This window comes from Tetrao urogallus, assembly GCF_951394365.1.
Source record: "Tetrao urogallus genome assembly, chromosome: 19".
Taxonomy (NCBI): domain Eukaryota; kingdom Metazoa; phylum Chordata; class Aves; order Galliformes; family Phasianidae; genus Tetrao; species Tetrao urogallus.
In genome coordinates, this window is record NC_136832.1 from 407,292 (window position 1) to 432,721 (window position 25,430).

General features: G+C 54.7%; 1 protein-coding gene and 1 pseudogene across 5 annotated transcripts in view; one reads left to right on the plus strand and one right to left on the minus strand.

Annotated features, from left to right (window-relative positions):
• Nucleotides 1-15,959, plus strand: part of RGS3 (regulator of G protein signaling 3) — a gene marked incomplete at both ends in the record, with an annotated part of 63,556 nt that extends 47,597 nt beyond the window's left edge. For 2 of the 4 annotated variants that reach the window (XM_079544860.1, XM_079544861.1), the window contains 6 exons: nt 8,244-8,879; nt 11,493-11,566; nt 14,048-14,149; nt 14,805-14,866; nt 15,530-15,696; nt 15,774-15,959. In XM_079544860.1, coding sequence (XP_079400986.1) covers nt 8,244-8,879; nt 11,493-11,566; nt 14,048-14,149; nt 14,805-14,866; nt 15,530-15,696; nt 15,774-15,959 — 1,227 coding nt within the window. Of the gene's footprint in view, nt 1-8,243; nt 8,880-11,492; nt 11,567-12,251; nt 12,338-13,827; nt 13,944-14,047; nt 14,150-14,804; nt 14,867-15,529; nt 15,697-15,773 lie in introns of those variants that run through there. The other 2 variants (XM_079544863.1, XM_079544862.1) reach the window with 2 other exon arrangements.
• A 7,346-nt stretch (nt 15,960-23,305) lies between these two features.
• Nucleotides 23,306-25,090, minus strand: LOC306953695 (ORC ubiquitin ligase 1 pseudogene; annotated as a pseudogene). The gene has a single exon. The product of its transcript is annotated as an ORC ubiquitin ligase 1 pseudogene (transcript).
• Between the last annotated feature and the right edge of the window lie 340 nt (nt 25,091-25,430).

Here is a 25,430-nt window from a genome sequence, read left to right on the forward strand (position 1 = left end):
TGGTGCGGACTTTGGGCTGTGGGAGCCCAGGATGGGTGCTCCTGGCGCTCCCTGAGGGAGCTGGTGGATCCTCGGCACTTTTCGGATCACGGCCGCCTCTCTCTCTCCCGTGGCTGCTGATGCTGTGAGCAGGCGTGGACCGATCCCGAGCGGGCCCTGGGAACGAGGCTCCCGGCCCCTTCCTGGCTGCTGCCCCAATCAGGAAGGGCAGGGCTGATTCTCTCACAATTTACAGCGTACTTGACAAGTGCAAGTAAATGTGCTGTCAACAAAAGCAAACTGCGTGTAAGCGAGAGATGATTGAAACCAGGGCTGGAGTGGTGTGGGGAGGGTTGTGCACCAGGACTGCCCCAGCAGATGCACGGGCAGGGAGCAGCCCCGTGCTTCCTCTCCGTCTTCCTCACCCCAGGATGCCCTGTGCCCAGGCACCTGCCTTGCCATGTGTCTGCATCCCTTGGCTGTGCCTGTCCCTGGCACCTTGTTCCATTCAGCAGCAAGTTTCTCTTTGTTTCCAAAACCTTCCTTTGGCAGGGTTCCATGTGTGCCCATGGGCTGGTGATGGCCATGACAAGCACTTGGGTTGGCAACAGGTGGGCTGAGCTGGATACCATCAGTTGCTTGAGGGGAGGGAGGATTCTGCACCTTTTCACTTTGCTTTTGCACTAAAGATCCATATCATTACAACACTCACAGGCCCAGCCTGGCTCCTGCCCCGTGCTCTCGCAGTGCCTTGCTCCTGCCATCAGGCTGCCCAGGAGGAGAAAGTATTGAGGTCCACTTTGCCCCAATAAGGGTTCAAGCCTCACCTGGCAGAGCTTGTGAGCCAGGTTATGAAAGGAAAGCAAATAAATGCGATGTTCCACACCAGCAAGCACAACTTGGCTCTCATCCTGGGCCGGAAAAACTCATTACTAGCGGCAGCCAAAAGCTGTGTTGGTAACACCGTGGATCTCAGAGGCTGTGGCAACAACCCTGTGGTGTGAGTCAGGGTCCAGCCCACCTCCAACCACTTCATATCTGGAGGAAACTGTCCTCAGTGGAAATCCCTGTGCCATCAGAAGCCAGAGGGATCTCGCAGTGGTGACCTCAAAGCCCACTGAGATGCAGAGCTCACCCTTGGCACCAGGAGGACAACGTGTTGACTTTAATTCAGCCAGAACAGGAATTAAATAGATGATAATGTGTGTGAATGAGGCTGTAACCATAGAAGAGTTAGATCTAGACTGATCCATCCAAGTGCTTAGCGCAGTCCTGTCTGCAGTCTGTTCTCCTGGGCTGCACTGGAAGAGCTTTCCTGCTGGGTTGATGGCACTCCTTCATGGCCGCAAGCTCCAAATGCAGCCCCAGGTGCTCTGTGGGGGGGATGCTACAGCTCCCTGTGAAGCTTCAAAGCACTTCCAGACATCACTTTATGAATTTAGGGGCCCTTTTAATGCAGGGTCTCAGCCTGACCCAAAACTCCATGCCATGCAAGTGGGCCTGGGTGTGTGCTGAGAGCTCCTGGGGCTCCATCACGCCCCCTTTCCCCCCCCCTTCTTGCACAGCAGCTGGCTCCCAGGACAGCAATGTGGTACAAAGCATAGAGTGGGGGGATTTACTGGAGCAGGGCTGGGTGCTGGGTGCCAAGCTTCCCAGCTTCTCCCCCGCACCCAGGCAGTGCCTCCTTTACTCTGCATCCACTGCTCAATGTGCCACAGAGGCACAGTTTGGGCCACCAGCACAAGGCAGCTGCTTGTGGGCTCTTGAGGCACGTGTATGCTGGTGGAGCAGATGGGCCAGCAGAGAGTTGCTGCTCCGGCTTTATTTGTTCATTTGCTTAGCTGGACTCAAAGCCATTAGGAGAGCAGACCTCTCCCCTCTGGCAAACACCAGCTCCTGTTTCTCTGGCACCTCCTGCTCGCAGTGCCACATTCCCCAGGCAGGGGGACCTGGCAGCATAGTGGGGGACTTGAGCAGCTGCCAGCACCTCCATCACAGCTGGGAGCGCTTTTAAACCCTGGCAGCTTGTTTCTTGTGAATCCCCAAAGGGCTGCTGAGAGCCAGCGTGCTGCAGGGAGCGGTGCCAGCAGCCCGGGGGGTGAGCATCACTGAGATCATCTGCACGGGGTTGTCAAAGGCACAGACTAAGTGGTTGAAGCCAGAGCTGCTGTGATTTAATGCAGGCGCTGGAAGCACTTGAGCTGGCACCGTGAGCAGGGCTGTGGTGCTGCTGTCCTGCACCTGCCTGGCTCTCACTGCCCAAATGTGTATAAGGGGACGTTAGGGTGCAGGGACCCAGCAGTGCCCCAGGAAAATGAGGTGGTCCTGAGGAGGGGCTGTCACCATTGCCTTTACAGTAGTTATTTGAACTGTGCAATTTTTGCAAAGCTGAAGGATGCCTGAAGTGCTGGGGAGTTCTGGGTGGTGATGCCCAAAATGGCGTGGGAGAGGGACGCAGCTTAATCCTTCTCCCTGTGAGACCCTCAGCATCCTGCCCCTGCTGCAGCAGCAAGGCAAGGCTTGCTGACCTCAGTCAGTTGTGTTGGACTTTGAAGCTACCCTGGGTGTCTTTGGCACCACTGGGATTCTTTTGGGCACAGCCATGGTCACGGGCAGAGCTGTTCAGCCAGATCCAGCAATGGTTTCCAGTGCATGTGAGTGTGAGTGACATTGGGATGAGTCCTTCTCGACAGCTGCAGTGGCTGAGTCCATCCTGCTGTCACATCCCTCATCCTGCTCAGACAGTCCGTGCTCTGCCCCTGCTGATAAGAGCAAGGAGAGATTCCAGCCAGCACCACACAACACACCCTCAGCTTGCTGCCCCGAGAGAGGAAGGATGCTGAGGGCTGAGCCCCAGGGGTGCAGGGACACATTGTGGCACACTGGGGGCTCAGCTGAGCTGGGCTGATGTCTCTGCGTGGCCACTGAGCTGCTCTCCTGGGGACACCTTTATCTGGATGCCAGTACACCCTCACACCATCCTCACTGGGCTGTGGGGCTCTCCTGGGGACACGCTGGGTTTGGGGTTGGCAGCAGTGATGGGGAGCTCCCTGTGCAAACTGTGACCACGGGGATCATATGGATAAGGGAAAGAGTCGGGGCTTTGCTCAGGGTGAGGACAGGACTGAAAGTTGGATGCGACAGAGCCTGATCAAATCCGTGTCCTGATTGTGCCCCTTTCTGATACCTGCTGCTCTGATGCCAATGATGGATCTATTTCTTCCTTCCCCTTTCCCATCCCTTTGCTTTCTTACTGTCAGGGATATTTATGACCCAGACGTCATCTCACTGCCTTCCAGCCCCGGGTTCCCAATCAGGGAGGCTGCAGACCACGGCTGGTGCTTTGTTTGGGCACACCAGAGCCATATCTCCAAATCCTGAGCTAGGGGAGCAGCCGGGCACACAGGCATGGAGACCCCTGGGGCGGTGACACCCCTGAACTCACAGGGGTGGGGATCCATCAGCATGTGGTGCTGCAGTGCAGGTAACCCATGGCACACTGCACTGCAAAGCATCTCCTGCTTCATACCTGCCCCTTCCCCTTAGAAAGTAGTTTGGAAAGAAAAAAGCTGCCCACCTGAAGCGGAGTTGCATTAAGCAGCACCAAAATTGGTCTGAGGCTCAGCATTGCCCAGGGGCAGAGGAGGACAGGAGAAGGGGAGCTGTGAAGTAGGTTTCAGGGTGATGCACAGCTCTCCCTCCAGGCAGAGCGGACATCTGCTGGGATCAGCAGGTAATCAAGCCTCCAGGGATGGCTCGCAGAGCTGCAAATAGCACACGGGGCACAAGGGAGCGGTGTCTGGGAGAGGCTGGGGCGGCGGCAGCCACTGCCTGACAGACATTAATAACGGTGGAGGCAGAGCCAAGCGCTGCACCAGCAACCGCCGCGCTGAGCTGCAGGCACACGTCGGGGCTGGAGCTGGAGGGAGATGCTGCTCTGGCTGGGATGCAACTGAGCCCACATCTGGTATGTTTTGCTTGCAACATCTGCAGCCCACAGGCTGTGCCTTCTTCTAGGCAGGTCTGTGCCGTGCTGTAGGCAGCGCCAGTGTCCTTTAAATCAAATGCGTCTGCTCTGCTCCCCTGGGCTGGGCTGGGCTGAGCCTCGCTGTCTCCTGGGGGTCCCATGACTACATCTGGCTTTGGGATGCACTGGGAAGGCTGGTAATGAGCAGCATGGGGGACCAGGGGATGTTTGCAGCATTAGGGACTTTCTGAGATTCTCTTGCAGATCAGGGCTGTACCACCAGCTCCATGTCAGCTGGCAGCAGCGCGGTGTGCCCACATGCACACTTTCTGCTTCAGGGATTTTGGAAACCCTCTGTGTTCTGGTACTGGGCAGAGAGAGAACGTATTCAGCCCTTGCTACTGAAAGCAGATCTGGGTGTGTGCTTGTGGGGAGGGAGGAATGGGTTGGGGGCCAGGATGGCCAGGGCTGTTGGGCTCAGTGCTGCGTCGGTGGCAAGCCTGCATGAACCAAAGCATGTGGCACAGGGAGGTTTTGTCCCACACTGTTTGCTGACACCTTCAGCCATCTGATCCTGAAACGTGGAGTGCAAGAACTTCCCAGCTGGGCTCCATCCCACACACAGCGACAGCGCTGGGCGATGCCTGGTCAGGTCCCATTTCCAGAGCCATCAATTGGTGATGGCAGTAATGGGATTAGCGCCGCTGCTGCTGTCGTGGGGTCATTTCCTCCCACGGAGCACAGCTCCTCCTTGCAGGGCTCCCAGGTGTTCTCAGCAGTTTTTGGCCAGCGTGAGCACTCACACCCCCATAGGTCTCACTGGAGCCATCCATCTACCCTCGCTGCTTTGCCACAGCATGAGTCCTGCTGCTTGAGATTATACATCCCTGCTTGCTTTTGCTGTTACAGTAATTGCTCTGTATCAATTATTCATTGGCGCAGTAATGAAGCAGGGGATGGGTAGAACACCCTGCTGTGTGCAGGGCCTGGTGATGGGGCCAAGAGCGGTGCTGCAATGAGGGGATGCTCAGGAGCACTTTCAAAATGACCCATGAAATTTTTCTTGAGTTTCAGTAGTTCTGCTTTAAGTTTCTGGCTTCCTTTTGTTCCTCTCAGCCCTGTGCTGTGTGTAGGGTGCTGCTTCCCACAGCTGTATGAAGTCCATCTGTTATGGTCACTTACTGCATTTTGAGGCATTCAGCATCAATGGTTTTGGGAGCATTATGGGGGGCACAACAGTTAAAAGTGTCTAATGAGATCTGGGCACAGTTCATCCTGTGCTAAAAACCCCTGAAAGCATGGGGTTTTTTTCTACCACTTTGGGAAGAACATATTTTGGAAACTTTGGTGTTTCCCTGTGTGATGGCTCACAGCAGGGGGGCCCTAAGGCATGGGGTTGAAACTGGATGACCCTTAAGGTCCTTTCCAACCCAAGCCATTGTACTGTTCCATGGAGGTGCTTCACTCTCATTCCATCTGCCCCAAGGGAGGGATGTTCTGCTGCTCAGGGAACATGCTGTGTCCTCCTCAGAATCCCCCTGGATGGGGACATGGGCTCATTGCCATGGGGTTAAGCCCTTTTCAGGATGAGTGGGCTGGGGGCACCTCCGAACAAGAGTAGGCTTCGTGTGAGAACCAGTGACATAAGAGGAAGGCTTCATCCCACAGCTGTACTGTTGCCATGGCTGGTGTATTCCCAGCTGTGGGCCACCACAAAGGGCATGCTGTTTGCAGCAGTGCTGGAGAAGTTGAGACTGTGCTTAAAATACATCTGCTGGTTGAAATGTGCTCTGCTGGTAACAGTACAGCAGCAACCAGAACAAAACTTCACCAAATTACGGACCAAAGAGCAGAGGTTTGCCATAGTCCTCCCTCTTGCTTATGGAGGGACCTTTGTCCAAAACCTTTGTCTCAGTGAATGATAGGTTGCCCAAAGGCAGAGGGAGTCCAGGCAGTGGTTACAGGTGTGGGGTTGAAGATGCTGGAGTAGGCAGGGCAAAGTCTGGCATTTTTGAGGTGTGTTGAGGGTTCTTCAATGGGGAAAGCATTAGGGACTCTGTTGATCTAAGAGTGAGCATCATTGTTCCCTAAAACAATCCCAGAAAGCTGTGCTGGGGCTTGGAGACAGCTCTTTCCTCTACTTTCTGTTCCACTTCTTGGGACATGCAGCTTTGGCAATGTAGTCTGAACAGAAACTGAAAGAGTGATGTGTGAGGTCCTCTGGGAGGAGGCAGGAAAGCTCCTCAGCAACTCTGCTCAGGTCAGGGAGAGCCAGAAGTTGAGGATGAAAGAGCCAGATGTTGACCCAGACCCTGATGTTGATAGCAAGGTGATGAGATGTTGAGGGCAGTGAAGCCAAGCTGTTGAGGATGGGCAAGCAGATCTTGAGGGTGGGTGGATCAGATGTCAGCTGCTAGCTCCAAAGCCACTGACGCTGGCCAAGGGAGAGGAACCCTTACTGGGGAGATCTTGGGGTGTTTTGGTGGTGTCCTCGAGCTGGAAGGACATGTGTCCCCTTCACCTTCCTGCTGAGACAGCATCAGCCCTGCCTCTGTTTGCTGTCTCCTCCTGTAGCCCCTTGGCCGTGGTGATGGTGAGAAGGAAACTTGGCCACAGCCTTGTCTCTCTGCCCCACATGGGCTTTGCCCAGCATGGTGCCCCTTGGCTTTGTGCTGATGAAGTCCTCAGTCCTTCCAGCCTTGGTTGGGCTCATTGACTGACCATGACTGTGCTCCTGCCCTGCTCCTTTGCTGTCTTCTCCCACCACCAGGAGCTCAGCCATGGCCCTTTTTGCAATGACAGCATTTCACAGCCCCAGCAGCACTTCCAACCCAAGATTGAAACCTTGCTCAGTGGTGAGCCTCCTGCTCACATCTCCGTGCCACTGAACAGCAGCAGATTCTCTGAATTAGTGCAGGAATTTAATTTCATCCCCAAATCTCTCTCATTTTAAAGGAGCCTGTTCATTTCCTTCTAGAGCCTTATCTGATGTGGGCACCCAGCAACGTTCAGCAGAAGGGAGCTGTCAGGGATGGGGAAGGCTTTGCAGTTGGACTGAGGGCTGCATGGGTTTTTCCTCTAATTATTTCATGAAATAATGATGACAGTGATTGCAATACAAATAAGACATAAACAGCATCAGCAGAACACTCAGTGCAAACAGCATCCTCACACAGCATGTCTGGAAACATTCCCTTTTGCAAGAAATAACTGTGGGGAGTGAAACAGCCTGAAGGATGGGGTTCACTTTGTTCCTCCCACCAAATCCAACTGTTCTGGGACAGTTCAGATAATGCTGAGTCACTGGCTGCTGCGGGGCAGGCTGCAAGGGGACAGAACCTGGTCCTCTCCATGGTCGTAGATGTAAGAGGGGACCTTTTGGGATGACAGAAAACACAAAGCATTGGCAGCCATGGGATGTGAATGTCCCTTCCCAGGGGGATGTGATGGTTAATTCCCATCTCATTTTTGAATCAAGTCTGCATTATGCAGGAATAGAGGCTTTGTTAAGTCCAGCTTTCTGCTTTTCTTTAGGCTCTTGAAAATGCTTGGCTTAAATGGGGATACAGCTGCTCTCATGACAAGTTCCCCCAGCTCATGAAAAATCCAGGCGAGTTTTTCCCCTTGGACTATCCCAGGCTTTTCCCTTGGAAAGGGCAACACTCACTGGCAGAAGGCAGCCTCGAAAGCATAAAAACCCGAGCAGGGTGGATAGGAGTGGCTGTGGTTTAGCAGGAGCGCTGTGTGTGGTTGCGGGGAGCCCCGCAGCAGTGGCTGTGGGCCAGGGGGGCTGAGCTGCTCAGCCTTGGACAATTGGATGATGTGCAGAGCCTGGCGTTTCCCTCCTGCCCTTAAGAACGCAGGGCAGGAGGTGCTGGAGCTGCATTTTGGGTTTTCCCATCCTCTGCTGCAGCCACCCAAGGGCTGACTCTCAGCAGGACAAGGGATCTGTTGCGGTAAGGATGTTTGCAGCTCTGCCTCTGTGCTGGAGCCACCGGCCCTATTGCCCACTATTTTCTCCAAACCCACTCATCTACAGTGCTGCAGGAAGGTGTCCCCATCCTGCTGCCACCCCATAGCTATAGTGGGGGACATGGTGCTCTGGGAACCAGGACTGGGACTGGGGGCTGTGGGACTGCTGGGGGCAGTGCGTCCCAACTGCTGGAGTCCAGTTAGTGCTGTAGGAACACCCCTGCCTTGTGCTGGGTGTTAGGAGTGAAGAGGCTGTACGGGAGGGCTGCCACTCAGAGGCTTGGGTGCTCCTGCCTTCATCCTCCTTTATCTTCTCCCGGGGCAGATGCAGGAGACGGACGCCGAGAATCCTGGGCAGATGCACTTGGAGGACAGGAGGGCGGCTGCAGGCGATGCTCCTCCGGCCACAGAGGTGCCGGCTCCATCCGAGGCTCCAGCAGCTGCCCAGGGGCCTCTCCTGGCCAAAAAGCAGCCAGCGGCTGCTGAGAAAAGTGAAGAGCAGCCCAGCTCTGTGCCGGCCTTCGTCATTCCCGAGCTGCGCCTCGACAGCTCCTTCAGCATGGTGGGCACAGCTGGTGGCACCGCGGATGGTGAGGATGAGGAGGATGAAGATGAGGATGACGAAGAAGAGGACGATGAGGATGAAGAGGATGACAGCGACGAGAACTACCTGGAGCGGAGCGAGGCAAAGCGCAGCAGCATGATTGAGACATCAGGCTGCCAGCCTGCGTACACACTGAGCGTGCAGAGCTCCCTGCGGCGCCGCACACACAGCGAGGGCAGCCTGCTGCAGGAGGCCAAGGGGCACTGCTTCACCTCCGACACCACACTCAACTGCTCAGATAGCCAGGGCAGCACAGGGCACTGGGCTCTGCCTTCCCCCAGGACTCTCAAGAAGGAGCTCACCAAGAATGGAGGCTCCATCCACCAGCTCAGCCTGCTCTTCTCGGGGCACAGGAAGGTATGTGGGTTGGTGTTGGCTCTGCAGCTTGGCCCTGGGATGGGTGATGTCTCCAGCGTGGGGATCTCCCTGTGTGTGGCTCTGCTCTCCATGACTCCGTGGCTCAGCTGGTGTCTGACAGGCAAGGAGCATAAGGGTAGGTAGCAACAGAATGAGGGGAAATGGCTTAAAACTGGAAGAGGGTAGACTTAGACTAGATGTTAGGAAGAAATTTTTACTGTGAGGGTGGTGAGGGACTGGAACAGGTTGCCCAGAGAGGTTGTGAATGCTCCCATCCTGGAGGTATTCAAGGCCAGGCTGGATGGGGCTGTGAGCAACCTGGTCTAAAGGGAATTGTCCCTTCCTATAGCAGGTGGGTTGGAAATTCATGATCTTAAAGGTCCTTTCCATCCAAGCCATTCTATGATTCTATGGGTGTCCCATCTACAGCTCCAGGGGACACAGCACCCTGGGGATGCCACCAGGTGCTGGGGCAGCATCTTCCATGGTGTCAACAGATCCCATGGGCTGCAGAGCTGCTGTCTGCTGAGATGCACAGAGGAAGAGATGTTTGGATGTGCAAACTGCAGCTCACAGTGGCAGGGACAGGGAGGAGCTGGGCTCCAGGGAGCCTCCCCTGACTGTGCATCCCTGCTGTGCTCAGGGACACCGGCAGCTGAGTGCACTGCTTGGCCTCCTAGAGGGCTTTGGTCCTTGCAGACCCCATCCTGAATAGGCTGAGGAGGAACTGTGGTGCATCAGACACTGGAGAGCAGTGCTGGCACATACAGGAGCATGCAGCTCTGCATGGAACTGGCCATGCTTTGGCATCGCAAGTATTTATAGGAGTTGAACTGCCATTGCAGTGATGGTGTGTGAGATGTGCTGCTGCCCTATTCCTGCTGTGGAACTGCCCTTGTGCCTTCCCAGCAGCCAGCTCTGCCTGACCTTGCAGGGCAGGGCTCTGCTTGGCTCAGGGCTGCATGGCACAGTTTGCACTGCTTGGGACTGCACTGTGTGGCTTAAGACCACACTGCGTGGCTTGGGAACTTGCTGCATGGCTCAGGAGCTTGTTGCATAGGCTGAGATCACATTGCATGGCGTTGGACCATGTTGTATGGCTCAGCACAATGTTGCAGAGCCTGCGGCCTTGTTGCATGGCTCGTAACCATGCTGCTTGGCTCAGGGCCACATCACACTGCTTGAGAGCACATTGCAGTGCTTGGGACTGCATTGCATGCTGCTCCACCTCTTGGCAGGGGATGCTGTTGCAGAGCTCTGTGTGCCACCAAGCATGACAGCACCATAGGTTAAAGCCATGATGGGATTAACCCTCCCTATGCCATTCTCCTGATACATCAAAAGCCACCTTGGTTGCCATTTCTTCGAGCACAATTTGCTCTTGGACCCCCTGGTCCCCTGCCTGCTCCTCCCATGCCAACTCTCCCTGCTTCAGCCACCATGCACACGGGGCTTTGTGTCACAGCCTACACTTGGGAGGGACTTTTAGAGCTCTGTGCCTTTGGAGGAGCCCAGTGGAACCCTCCATGCTTTCCAGATCCGGCACTGATGTACAGTTCCCCTCTGCATCCCCCCAGGCCCAGCACTGCCTGCAGTACTACGGCACCCAGTGGCCTTGTCCACCGAGCAGGATTATTTATGGGATCATCCCATTGTGCCCACGGTTCCCTGTGCCTCCCACTGCTCTCAATCTGGGCAGGTTGTTGTTTTACAGCCAGGAGTGCTGGGACTCGGCAATGGTTGCTTTTTGTCCCCAAGCTCAGCGGAGCCTCCCCAGACAATGGCAGGAAGCGTGGCCCGGCTGCACGTCGCCCCGGCCGGCCCTATCTGTGGGGGGAAGGCATTTTGCAGGGGCTGCATTGTTTGGGGCTGATAAACTCCGGAAACCCGGGCGCAGAATGGAAGGAAGTGTCAGAAGCCTTGAGCCCAGGGCTGCTGGGCCATGCAGTGGGTTCCCACGGCACTGCCACGGATCGGCAATCCTGGAAAGCGCCCCGAGGAAGCAGTGTGGGGCTGGGCTGGCTGTGGGGCTGGCTGTGGGGTTGGCTGTGAGTCCCCTTCCAGCTGTGCTCAGTGAGGTAGCAAAGCCTCCAAGCAAAGGTAGCCCAATGCCTGGCCATTGGCCTTCGTGGCTCAGAGGCTGTGCTGGTGACACCCTGACCTTGTAGCATCTCCGAGGTCCCCATGGCTGCCAAGGTCACCTCTGTGTGGAGGTTGAGGATAGGAAGCTGCCATGTTACGGTTCAGTTCTGCTGTGATTTTTCCTGCCTGGGGACTGCTGGGAGATCCCCAGAGTATTTTGGGTGCCCCAGCCCCGTGCCCACTCACGACAGCAGAGATGGGAACATTGGGAAGGAGGATGTGAGCGTCCCTGTAGGAGGCTCTGCTGTCAGCACCTTGAAGCCAAGGGGTCCCCAGGCCACCAGTTGTGGGATGTCCCCAGGACATGGGCAGGGGAGGGGGTCAGGGTTTCAGCCCCTGCTCTGCTGCAGAGGGATGTTTTGGGGAAGGAGCTGCTGCACAGGGACCTCAGGAGATGCTGGCAGAGCTGCGTGGTGGTGTGAGGGCATGCATGGCACTGTGATGCAAACACCGCTTTTCTCTTCCCCCCAGCTGAGTGGAGGCGACCCCGAATGCAGCTGTGATGAAGGGGATGAGACCTCCCGCAAGAAGAGGAGCAGGAGCCTGTAAGTGGCACACTGCGGTTCAATAGTGCCATGGGCAAAACAGCGGGGCTGAGCCCATGGGGTACCGTGCCCCATTCACCCAGAGTTTCTGGAGGTTGGGAGGTGGGCGGGACGAGTGCTGGTGATGTTGCTCAGCGTGGCTGGGAGCATTCACTGTGATGTGATGGGTGGGATGCTGCAGCCCCTACACTGCACTAAGGGTTTGGGATGCCCTGCAGCTGGTCTGGGCAAGGACGGGGCAGCTCAGCTGCGGGTCAGTGGGGTCACAGGGTTTTGCAAGGCAGGATTGCTGTGCCCTGGCATTGCCCCTCACACGTGAGTGGGAGCAGATGAGTGCTGCAAGTGGCTGCGGCGCTGCTGTGTGTGCCTCTCCATGGCAGCTCCCTGCGTGCAGCCTGCCTGTGAGCGGCACTGTTGCCCCGCGCGCTGTGCCGCATCCGCCTATTTATAGCTCCTTTCATTCTCCAAACACTCGAAATGAAAATCAATTCCTCGCCATCTGCAGCGGGGACATCCCCCACGTGAGCCGGGGGAATTGGGGCGGCAGGGGGGGATCTGTAGGGTGCGGGAGCGGCTGTGGGGAGGGTTTGTGCCGCTCACCTTGGGATGGCTGTGGGAGCGCGGTGCATCGCAGCGGGCAGCGATTGGCTGCAGGGATGGCTGCCAGGTGGCCTGTGGGGTATTTATGGGGAGAGTGGCCGCGGTTCGGCACTGCCAGCTGCTCCTGATGCACCTCACCATGGTGGATTTTTCTGAGAAGTGCCTGGAAAGGTAGGGCAGCGCTCCTGTGGGGATGGCGATGCGCGCTGCAGGGGATGGTTTGGAGGTGGCATGGGGAGACGGGGCTGGACGAGGCCTTGCAGACGGCTGATGGAGGTGAATCCAGGTTGAACCCAGCAGTGCACTGTGGATTTTTGTGGCAGTACCTTACTAGGGGCTGTGTGCACTCTGCAGCGGGAGCAGCCAGGCTGTGTGCTGCTTGCTGTTTATTCACGAGTATCTGCATGAGGAGCGCTGAGAGTACAGCATTCCACAGGTTTTAAGCTTGGGGACTCCTCTGGGGCTTTGCTTCCTGCTGTGGGAAACCTGGTGCTGCAGAGCTGTGGGTGCAGAGGGTGCACAAAGTGCAGCCCACAGGCACTGCTCCCTCACACAGACGGATGGACACGTGGACATACAGACACACAAACACAGGGACTTTTCAGTGCTTTTCACACCTCGCCAGGCTCCCAGCTGCGGTGGCTATGTTGCTAAAGTGAGAACAGTGCTGAAATTGTTGCTGGGAGCTGTGTGGGACAGCTAGAGCCTTGCCGATGGGATGCAGGCGGGGTTTGGAGCTCCTCGTTTAGATCTGTCGGTCCGGTGTCTGTGCTGTGCTGGTGCCTGGCAGCAGCTGGGGAAAACTGGGGACACCGCGAACCCCTCCGTGTCCGTCGCGTTCCCAACCAGCCCCGGCCGCAGCCACACGCAGCGGCAGCTCCTCCGAGCACCCTGCAACGTGGGACCTGCGGGAGGTGGCCGTGCCACCCCGCGTCCCCAGCCATCCATCATCCTCAGTGCACTCGGGAGCTGTGCCACGAGGGGTCAGCATCGCCCATTCCGCGCTCTCTCTGTCACCTCCCGCTGCCCGCCGAGAGCCGGGCAGGACTGGGGCAACGCCGGTGCCCGCGGCCGCCGCTCAAACCGGTGCTGCGTTCCGACGGCAGCTTCCCGGGGCAGCGGGAGCGCCGTGCACGGACGCACATCTGTCTGTCCGTACAGGGACGGCAGCGTGGGGACGCGTGGGGGTTGGCACCGTGCGGTGCCGTGGCTGTGAGTTACCCAGTGCGTCCCAACCATCCCGCCGCGATGTCCTCACGGCCGTGCCCACTCCAAACTGACATCTGACGCTGCCACCCCTGCCGCTCCCAGCCGTGCTGCCGGCCCCGCACAGGGGACGCAGCCCCGCACCGCCGCATTCCCCAACGCCCTATAAATAGCGCTCGTAAATCCCCGCCGCGATGACTTTCCCCGCAGTCCCTTGAAAGGCCCCATCTCCCCGCCCTCTCCCATGCTTTTTTCCACCTTTCCTCGAGTTTCCCCAGCAACGGCGGAGCCGTCCCGAGCAGCGCTGGGCTGACACACAGCCCTCCTCACCCACACCTCATCCACGCCACGCAGCTCCGTTTGGCCCTCCCACTTCCGCACCGTCCCGGTGCGGAGCCGCAGAGCGCAGCGCCGGGCCGGGCGTGCCGGCTGTGCTGGAGCTGCCCCGACAAACGATGCCCTTTTTTCGTGACCTCTCCAAACCGCAGCCGTTGGAGTTTCACGCCGAAATGTTGCTGGGCGTGCAGCGGCCGCACAACGGCAGCCTGCAGCGCCGGCACACCATGAAGGAGTAGGTGATGGGCGATGAGCGGGACAGGGCTCCCCGTGGCACCGCGCACCTCTGGGAGCTGCTCCCCTCCCTGCCCGCCCCTAAACTTTGATCTTCTCCTCCAGAGCCAAGGATATGAAGAACCGGCTGGGGATTTTCCGGCGGAGGAACGAGTCTCCGGGAGCCAACCCCTCCGGCAAGCTGGACAAAGTGCTCAAGTCGCTCAAGTAGGTGCTGCAGGTGGACGGTGTGGGGCTCCGGGGGCACGGCGTTTGGGGGCGAGCTCTGTCCAGGCTTGGTGCCACCTCCGGGGATGCTGGGTCACCCAGCTGGGGAGGTTGTGGGCAGAAGCTCACGGTGCCTGAGCTGTGTTAAATACTTTTTTTGTCTGAATGCTGCCCTGGGCTGCAGGGAGCTCCCTGCCCCGTGCCGGTGGCACTTGGGACTGGAAATTTCCCCGCCTTCCCCCAGTGCTTCAACATGACACCTTCAGCTGGACAGAGGATGCTTTGGGAAACTGCTCAGCCCTGGAGGTGCTCCAGCAGCTGGGACAAGCGCTGCCCAGCCTGCGGCTTCATTGGGGCACCCGAAATCCCACAGCCCTGGGCACTGCCTGGGATTTTTCCAGTGCTGGCTCAGAGGCTGCAGCACGCACGGCCCTCCCTTACCTCATGTTTTCTTCCTGCCACCCTAAACGCAGAGCATTCATTCCAGCACAGCCAGCTCAGCACTGCGGGTGCCGGTGGTGCTGCAGCCACTGCAGGGTGCACAGTGATGCTGCTGCTGCTGGAAGCGTTCTTCCTCCAGGGCAGCTGCGTGGTGGCAGGCAGCAGCTGTGGCTTTTGCAGCTTCACTCTGCTAACAAATGCCCTCATCCTGCAGGCCTGCACCTGAGGAAGCTCTCAAGTGGGGGGAGTCCCTGGAGAAGCTGCTGCTGCACAAATGTGAGTGTTTGCCCCTCTGTTTTGCCTTTGCCACTGAGGAATGTCCAGGTGTGTGCATGGGGAGCGCTGTGATTTCCTCAGCTCTGGTGTCTTGGGGAGAATGGAGATGGAATGGAGCATCCCAGGCTCTGGGTGGCTTGGTCTGGTGGTTGGTAACCCTGCCTGTGGCAGGGGGTTGGAACTGGATGATCTTTGAGGTCCTTTTCAACCCAGGCCATTATATGATTCTGATACTTTCCTTGCACTCATTTTTCCTCTGCCAAGCTGGGGGGGAGATTCAGGGGGGAACATTATTGCAGGAGCCAGGGAGAGCTCAGGACTTTGGGAGCTCCACTGGGGAGGGAAAGGCAGGATACCCTGCCTGCCTTGTGTCTGTGGGGCAGGAGCAGCTTTGCAGTGCTCCCTTCCTTGTCTACATGTCCCTGTGGGGATCCCATCTCCATCCCAAGTTCCCAATCCATGCTGAGATCCCCCTTGAGAGCCCAGATGGCTGAGAAGTGGGCACTGAGCACACACGTGGTTCATGTTCATGCTGCCAGGCCAGGCATCGCCACCTGCACTGCTGCTGTTCATAGGGAATTTTTAGGGAGTGAGATGGCAGGGATTTGGGGTTTGATAGAGGTGTGTGTCTGCCCAGGAGTAGAGCTGTGTTTGTCCCCACAGATGGGCTCGCGGCCTTCAGGGCCTTCCTGCGCACCGAGTTCAGTGAGGAGAACCTGGAGTTCTGGCTGGCATGCGAGGAGTACAAAAAGATCAAATCCCAGTCCAAGATGGTCTCCAAGGCCAAGAAGATCTTTGCGGAGTACATCGCCATCCAGTCCTGCAAGGAGGTGAGGCCGGCTCCCGCTCGGAGCCAGCTCTGTGCCCTGGGGCCCGTGGGGCCGCTCACTGCTCTCTCTGCCCACAGGTGAACCTGGATTCCTACACACGGGAGCACACCAAGGAGAACCTGCAGAACATCACCCGCGGCTGCTTCGACCTCGCGCAGAAGAGGATTTATGGGCTGATGGAGAAGGACTCGTACCCCCGCTTCCTCCGCTCTGACTTGTACTTGGACATCGTCCACCAGAAGAAAGCCAGCTCCCCGCTGTAGGGCAGCGGGGCAGACTGGGAGCTGCGTGTTTACATGGAACCTGCGGTGGGGACCTCGCTGCAGCCGGCCATGCCCCCCAGGTGTGGGGTGGTGGGGGCACCGGTGCCAAGCAGGCTGGTACTGCTCCATCGCCCCGTCCTGCCATCGCTGGTACGACACCGTGGGGCGGATGTCAGCCAGGAGGGGAGCTCCCGCATGACTACTGTGAACCTGAGCTGCAAGCGTGGCTGGATGGCGATGCTTGATCCCGACCCAGCGTGGAGGAGGAAGGCTTTTACGCAGGGCTCTGCTTTTCCCCAGGCAGCACCGATGTGGGCGTCATCTCTGGACAGAGGACTCCTGACCCGACCCAGCCCCGCGGTACTGCTGCACATCTCTGCCCCAAGGCAGCCATCCCGCAGGAGCTTCTCGCTCCCCTCATTCCTGGTTTATTTATTGACCTCCTCTCGCTGGACGCATCGCTGTATTATAGGAAACCCTCGTTCCCAATTTACAAGTGCAATAGTTGTGCGTGTCGCGGTGGAGTTCTCCCGTGGAGTGGATGCCTTCTCTTTTACGAGTGCGTGCAACATTTTCTAAGTTTGCAGGTTTTATCTGACAAAGAAAAGGAAAAAAAAAAAACCCAACAAACTGATAACGCGTTCCCTAGCAGCGCTGGGGGAGCCTGGGTGTACATATCCTGCCCTGACGACGGAGGGCTTGCTGACGGAGATAAGCAGCTCTGGGAATCGGTGCTCTCCCTACTCTGGATCACAACACTGCGTTTGGAGACGCGGGGCTGTTGCTGAACGCGGCGGAGCCGGATGGATTGCATGCGTCCGGGCGCCCAGTTTACAGTGCGAAGCATCTCTGCAGCTAGCAAAAATACATTGTCATGGTCATAGGTAAATAAAAGGAGAATGTAATTTCTTGTAGCCTTTTCTTCATGGTATGTTTCTCCGTGCTGGTGGAGCTGGAGGAGCGTAAACATGACTAAAGATGGGAAAACCTGGTCCAACAAAATGCTGAGCTGTCTTGCGTGCTGCAGCAGCTGCCAGATGCTCCTGGGTTAAAGGCTCAGGCCAGAAACACAGAGAGTTTTGCCCAAAATGAGGCTGTTCCCAGGGACAGCGTTTGCTGTGTGTACCCAGCGGGGCCCGGGCCTGTGAATGAGGAAGTGCCCAGAGATGTGGCTGACCTCGTGTACCAGTGAGTCCCCATGGGACACATCAAAAGGAGCAGGAAAAAGCCCAGTGTTGCTGTGTCAGGTCCTGGCTGCACTGCTTGACTGGGCACAGCTGGGATCTGCAGGGAAAATGCTCTGCAGGGGCTGGTTCCTGTGCATTCAGTGGTTGAGATGTTTCATGCCCATCCCTGGGGCTGCTTGCAGTCAGGGTTGGGTGGTTCAGTATGCCTGTGGCATCACAGGGCCATGCAGTGCTGTTGGGTGGCTCACAGAGCCATCCATCTGTGTGGTGTGGGGGCTGCTGGCAGTGGGATAGGGATGGTGTGGCTGCCCCCTAACCCACGGGCACAGCTCCCCATGGCAGGTATAGTCCCTTCCCTGGCCACCGTTGCTGGAGCTGCTGGTGCCTGATGGCTCAGCACAGTGTCCTTGTGAGCACTGCCAGCTCCTTCTGATGTAAGGGTGCCCCCTGATCCCTGCTGCCCAGGCAGCTTGTCCTGGCTGCTTTAAGCCCCAGCACATGGCCCAGGATGCCTCCATAGTCCCAGGAACCACCCTGTGCCCATATCTCCTGTAGGGCAAAGGTACCTCCAAACGGGACCTTCTCTTCCTCCCCATCCCAAAAGCCTTCATATCCTCTTCTTCCTCCTGGGCTTCATGGGTCTCTGTGAGGCATTTTGTGGAACCTTAAAGTGCCTTCTTGCTGCCAAGGAAGCCATGTGCCATGCACGTCCCTTCCTGTGGCTGGGTGATGCCCAGGAGCACCCAGTGTCACATCCCCATAGGTTGAGTGCTGGATGGGAGCCCATCCCTCAGGCTGGGCAGTGAGGGCTGGGGCAGCACTGGGACACGTGAGGCAGGGGCCAGGTGCCAAGGTTCACATCATCAACTCCCAGCTGCCTCAGGCAGTCACAGCGAGGACAGAGGTGACAGCGTGCAAAAGACGGAGATGTGAACACCTGGGAGCACTCCCTGGTGAAGACAGAAATAGCCCTGCAATAGCAGTAGAAGTTTGGTTATTGCTGTAATAGAATTTATTACCAGCACGTCAGGTTGGCGTGAGTCACTCTGCAAACACTGTCCCCACATGCTTCAGAGATGCACTGATCTCTGGGAGAAGCTGGGCTGGGGTAAGAGGTGGAGATATCAGGTGTGTGTTCTCCTGGAAATGGCACTGCCTTGTGCTTGCCCGTGGTGGAAGGATGCATCTCAGAAGACCCTATGGTGACACTGCAGCTTCAGCTTTGTCCTTGTTGTGCCATCGCCCCAAGGCTTCATGCCCTGGTAATGAGGGATGTGGGAAACCTGGAGCAGCTGGTGGGGATGCGATGGGGGACGTCAGCTCATGCATGGGGCTGTTATGGAGGTCTCCTTGTTGGGGATGGCCATGGGGAGGAAAATCCTATTGCCAGTGCCCAACACACCACCAACTGTGGGTTCTGTGGACATTGCTGCTGTAGGCAAATTCCCAATGGGGAAGCTGCTCCCTCCCCAAATGAGGGGATGCTGTAGCAGGCCTTATCTCAACAGATAGCAGGGATTTATCTTGGAGATAAAACCTGTGGTTGCTCAGTTGCTGGTAGTCACAACTCAGCTGTGTTTGTGGTGTACAAATAGAGGGAAATCTGCCCTCGGCACCTTGGTGGGGTGGAGCTCACTGGGACAAAGACAGCAACGAGGCAAAGGGCCATGGGGAAATGATTTCAATGGGAAAATGGGAGCAATCATCTTGTTGGGTTCAAAAACGTGTGCTGACTGCATGGGTGAAAGAGGTGATGATGGCTGATGAAAATGTCATGAAATCGTGGGTTTATCACTATGTCTTCCCCACACCGTTAGGGATGAGGAGGCTGGGGTGAACTGAAATCAGGTTTACCTGTTGTAGGTGATGTATCCTCGCCCTTCAAACACCCCGGAGCTCAGTGCCTCATCAGCTGAGGCCTCCAGAGAAGGGTGTTGGGGTCACCTGTGATCCATGAATGAAGTTCTGAAGACAGAAACTGAAAATACTGTAGGCTGATGAGTGTGTGGCGGATGGAGGCTTATTGGGAGAAAGCAGCAAGCTGTGTGTCTGCCCAGCAGCACCAAAGGAGCAGCCCAGCACCTGGGAAGGAGGAATGCTTTGTGCTAAGCAGTGCCAGGTTGCATGTGAGCCCTACTTCAGAGCTGCCCACAGCTGGGAGAATGGAGCCCTTCTCTTTCTTGTGCAGAATCAGTGGAGCGCTTCCCTTCCTTACAGGCGTGCTGTGTCCCAGGATGCTCCAGCACTGCTCAGCCTTTCTTGGGCTTCTCCAAGGCACCCATCCTGGAGAATTAACCAAATAAACACAGCTTTCTACTGAGCAGAATAATTCCTTGGACCCCCGATTAGACAAATATTCTCAGAATAGAAACAAGGCTGCTTTACAGCCACAGACTAAACATAACTCAGCAGCTAGATATTGAATCTGCAGACACGAGAATTCCCCTGCCCCGGCAAAACAGCTGACCTTCTGTGCGAGCCACTTAGCTGTGCTCAGCAAGTGATGTAGGTGGGTGGAGACCACATCAAATTCCTCTTTCTTGGGTAGCTGATCTCCCTGGAAGGTGACTGGGGATCTGCTGTGGGGGCACCTGGTCTTTGATTGCCCGCATGGCAATGGAGTCGGTCTGGGTTTGCCCTGGGATTTTTGCTTCTGCTGCGTTGGGGGGCGTGCAGGGATGCATTGAAGTGGTTGTGTCCTTACCAGCTGTGACCCTGGGGGGCTCAGTGCTGTCCTTTGTGGGATTTTGTCCTGCCCAGAGGAGCAGCAAGCAGTGATGCCCACCAGGCGTATGTCCTTGCCTTGGGGCTGGGAAGACAAATGCTGCTGAGCTCCAGGGCTGGCGTTCGTTGTGTTGCTCCTGCAGAAATTCTGGGGAGCAAATAAAAGAGAAAATAACACACTTCTGAAGTAAAAATAACAGACTCAGATGCTGTCTGTCAAGGAAGCAAAGTAAGCCAGGCTGGGCTGCTGCCAGGACAGGAAATCCAGCGGCTGTGGGAGTCCCCTGGGTGCTGCTAACTCATATGGGAAGCATTGTTATAACCCTCTCTCTCATTGCTCATTCTCTGATTCTTTTCTGCATTAGGTCATTTTTACTCAGCCTGTCCAACTCACACATTCCCCGCTGCTGAGGGAGGAAGGCCAACAACGCCGACTCTCAGCTATCCTGGCGGCTCTGGGGAGGCTAAAGGAAGGGTGAAGTACACTTCTCTTTGTAGCTGAGCAGCCCCATGGCATGGGGAGGATCTTCTTCACAGGGTGATTCGCCGCCAACATCCCTGCCCCACTCCAGCAACCACTGAGCTATGCATGGGGAAAGCTGGAGGTGACAAGTGGGATCCCCAGCTTGCAAACATCCAGCCCCCTTCCCTCAGTCCCAAGCTTTCATCCTTTGGCAGAGGAAGAGGAAGGTGGGAGAGGGGGAAGGGCCAGGCCGGAGCAGGTGGGGACCAGGGATGGAGCGTTTATGTGGGAACCATGTGTAAGTCATTTCTTGTCCCTTCCTGAACTAATTGGGTAATTATTTTGGAAGCATGCACGTGTTTCTAATGGAAAGTTTCACGTAGGCTGTGCGTCAGTCTATTGGTGCAGCAGCTCTGTTCTCCTTAATGCTTTGCAGCATTTCTAGACAAAGAAAAGTGGGTGAAACCTCCTGCACATGGCACCAGGCACGGTGGTGACCGGTCAGACAAACCCGGCCCAGCTCTGCAGTAAACAGGTGCGCTGTGAAGCTGATTGACAAAGCAGAACAAACACTTGTCTGCTCTTTGATGCAGCTCCAGTGCTTGTCCCCAGGTGTTTGGACTGGCGTGTCTGATTTTTTGTCCTGCCAGCTCCAAGAAGGATGTGGAAAGCCGGAGAGGTTCCTACTGAGATGAGCATAGATCTGGGGCACGGGACCTATGTGGACAGATAGAGAAGAGCTGATCTAGTCTGGGGGCAAGGAGGCAACACTGATTTGGGAAAGATAATTACAAAAGTGATGGAACTGAAATCTTGTTGGTAGCACCAGGTGACAAAATAAGCGGCAACAGCCACAAGGTATAACAAATTTCAGGCCTTCAGGTTGGACATCAGGAAAAAATAGAGGTCTCCAAAGATACAGGAGTCTCTACCGCAGGATGTAGTGAAGACTTGGCCAGACAAATTCATGGCTGACCCGATGGGTGTTGATGGTTTTCCTGGTCAGAGGAGGGTTGAACTGCAGACAAACCCAGCACAACAAGGAGTCTGCCCCTCACTTTGCTGGTGGACATGGGTGGTGTCTTCCATGACATGTGATGGAGGTGCAGAAGGCCTACGTCCCCACGAGACCGAGCCAAGGGAAGATCTCCTTCCTTTTGCCCTTTGGCCAACTCTGAAGCCGTTCGGCTCTGGGTAAAATACAAGAACAGAGTGCCAAAAATTGGACTGCCGAGAGGCTGCGTTGGGCTGTGGGTTATGACATGGAGCACAAGGTGATGTCTCTGCCCTGTCCATTGGTGGGGAGAGCTCACCTCCATAGGACATGACTCAAAAATTTCTATCCTCACTCTATTTTTCAGTACTGATTTTTAAAATCATTTTTGACACCATCTAGCCTTAAGTTGTGCCAGGGGAGGTTTAGGTTGGATATTTGGAAAAATTTATTCTCAGAGTAATGAGGAATTGGCACAGGGGGTGTAGGAGTCACCATCCCTGGAGGTGTTCAAGAAGAGGAGAGATGTGGCACTGAGGGACGTGGTCAGTGGGGATGGTGGAGATGGGTTGGGGTTGGACTATGTGATCTCAGTGGTCTTTCCAACCTTAATGATTCTACAGTTCTAAAGCCTGAGCAGCACCCTGTGCAGGGACCAGACATGGGATGGGGATCCTGGGTGGCTCTTGCAAATATTGCCCAACACATTTCATTTAATCTGTTTTTGAACACAAGTAATTGATATTAATTGACTAGATTATTTTTCAAGGAACAAAAAGGTTGTTACAGGTAGGAAGTCTGATAAGTTAATGCAGCTAATCCTTCCTACAACAAATAGAATGGAAGGAAGTAGAATGGGAGACCTCACAAATCACATTTCAACAGAATGTCAACTTTTATGGCTAAGCCATAAAGTAGTAGTTCCTGAAGAACTAGCAGAGTATTAATTAAATGAGAATTATGGATACTCTAATTACTGCAGCCTCATTACAGCCCAGGAATTGACTCAGGCAGCGAGCGTAGTGAGTTCTGCTGCACCAGCACTCATCTGCTGCCAGGTGCCTGCTTGTTGGGGATGTTGTTTCGCAGGAACACTCATCACCATCACTCTGCATATGCTTCCCACCAGCTGATGGTCAAACCAGTGTGTTCACAGTAAATCTGGATGATGTTCTGGGTCATGCAGGTATTTTTCAGGATGCGCGGAGGCTTTGAGGTGGTTACTGACTGATACTGCATGAGGCAATCTCTTTACTCTCCTCTTTCCCTTCCATGCAGTGATGAGGCTGAGGAGCAGCTTCAGGGCCACTGCTTGAAGATTCAGAGAGGTCTCATCTTAGACCTGCTGGTTTATCACTGCAGCCACATAGGCTTCAGTGGCACTGGCTGCTCTGCAGAGGAGCATTTTGGAGGGATTAATGTTTGCTGGAAATGGAGTAACCTCATTCAAACACAATCTCCTTGCTCAGAGCATGCAGATCTCCACCTCTTCACTTTGACTGCACGCCCTGGTGCCCCCGTCCACTTCCTCCTGCATCTTGGCCTGCACAAATGGGCTCTCAGTCTCCAGGATCACAGAATCACACAGAATCACAGAATCACAGAATCACCCGGGTTGGAAGGGACCTCAAGGATCATGTAGTTCCAACCCCCCTGCCTAGCAGGGCCACCAAACATACACATTTAGATCAGGTTGCCCAGGACCCCGTCCAACCTGGCCTTGAACACGTCCAAGGACGGGGCATCCACAACCTCCCTGGGCAGCCTGTTCCAGGGCCTAACCACTCTCCTTGTAAAGAACTTCCCCCTAACGTCCAACCTAAATTGTAATGGGCAATGGAATGTTCAGTTTTCATTCAGTCAGAAGAAAGCAGGATCAGACTCCAGGGAAATCGTTAAAAAAAAAGCAAGTTCACTTGGTAAATACTAAACATTTGCAGTTTGATGACTTTGAGCCACATTTGATTTCCACACAGAATCAGTTTTTGGTAGTTTTTGACGGACTAGCACTGGAAAGGCTGCTCTGAATTTTCCTCTTGGTCGACTGACTGGCATTTTTATTTTTCTTTTCAGCAATAAAGGAAGGCACCCAAGGAGGGTTAAGTTGATTGTGTAGGTCAGATGACATCTTTAAAAAGCATGATTCAAACTTTTGTTCCTCAAACAGCCTCTGGGAGTTACTGAATAGCAGGCTCTGGGAAAACTCTCTTTGAAACAAGCAGTTTGGAGGTTTGATTTCACTAGCTACTACATTTGGGCCTGTAAATAGTGGAAAGTGGTCATTCACATCTAGTCTAGATGGGGATAGGACAGAAAACATGGCAGGTTTCCATCCAGTTCTGTCAACTGATAGAACTGATAGGTCGCTTGTTTCTGAGCACTTCATACTCTGTCCTTCATTCATCCCTTCCAGTTTCTTCTCAGCTTCATCCAGAAGCTTAGAGCCCTCTGTAGACTTTGAAGAATTATCAAGATCAGAGGACTTAAAATTATAGCACGGACTCTTGCTATTGTCTGATTCAGACATCATCGAGTCCAGCTCAGAAATTTTATCAAGGTAGGCAGCATCCATAGATGCCTCACTGGAGGTTCTTGTGCGATTCATTTCCGAAGAGCAGAGAGTATGTAACCTTTTAGGCAAGCATGAACTTGTTTTATCACTGGACTTTGCTGACGATTCATCTGACTGACCAGCTGTTGAATTTTGCGCTGATTCATCAAAATCTAAGTTGTCTGTGAACCTATTTGGGCCAGTGCCCCAAAAACCTGATTTTCCCACAGAAAAGCAATTTAGCTTCTTTTCACTGCTTGTGTTGTGCTCTCGTGAATCTTTGCTGCAGTCATCTGAAGTGTCACAAAACTCTTCAAATTTCAGCTTTCTCAAGAATGTTGACGTTTTCTCCATGTTTTCTTTTCCATCAGGAGTGTTCAACTGAAGGCGACTAAGGGACAGAAAAGGAGTGCATGGTGCCGGAAGATCATAAAGTTCTTCATCCTTATATGGGGTACATTCCTCAATTTTATTCCACTGCTGTTCTAAGCAAGTATCCATACTTGTACTATTTTCATCCAGATGGACTCCCTGACATCCTGGAAACAATTCTTTCTTTTGGATACTCTGGGTCTTTGAACCATCTGAAACATCCTGACTCAAAGAGTTTGAACATGTTCCACTGTCTGCTAGCTGTTCAAGATTGTCAGGACTCTGGCTGGTAGTCACAGCTTTTTTCTCCTCAACCTGGGTTTTTGAACATGTAGTATCTTCATTGCTCTCAGTTCCTTTAGCATCTGCAGAAAGTGCTTGTTCGCTAACAGCACTTATGGTCTGAGTTCCTTCACCTGCACTTTTCAGCTGTAAAAGCTGACACTCCATTTCCTCTATATACTTATCACTTCTTTCCAGTGCCTTTTTTAGACGGTTCATTTCACGTTCGCTTTGTTCTACTTTGGACTGCAGCGCAGCTATGGTAAACCTACCAAACTTTTGGGGTGATCTACTATCAACTTCAGCTTTTAGTCGCAAATTCTCTCTTAAAAGGCTATTGTTCTCCATGCTCAGTTTCCTATTTGCCTCCTTTAACTTTTCTACATTATCTATCACTTTTTCACATATATCATTGGCAGCTTTCAGCTTTTTGCTCCATTCTTCTGGGGTTTCTGGGCCACTGGTACTTGCTTCATCTGCTGATTGGCTAGTTTCTTCATTTTGGTAACACAAAGCTGGTACTGTGGGATCCAGTAGAATGTAGGATCGTAGAATCATGGAATGGCTTAGGTTGGAAGGGACCTTAAAGAACATTGAGCTCCAACCCCTGCCATGGGCTGGGTGTCCCCCATCAGGTCAGGCAGTCCAGGGTCCCAACCATGGCCTTGGGCTCCTCCAGGCATGGTGCAGCCACAGCTTTCTGGGAAACGTATCAATATAAAGGTAAGAGCTGTCAAATCCAGTTCTCACTGTAGGACATGCAGGGGTATCACACACCGACAAAGCCTCCTGGTTTGGTTTCCTATCTGGTGGATGCTCCCTGGGCGTTGGGTGGGATGAAGACAATGCTGAAGCTTTGCCACAATCTTCGCCTTCATCCCTGGGAGTGTTCAAGAAA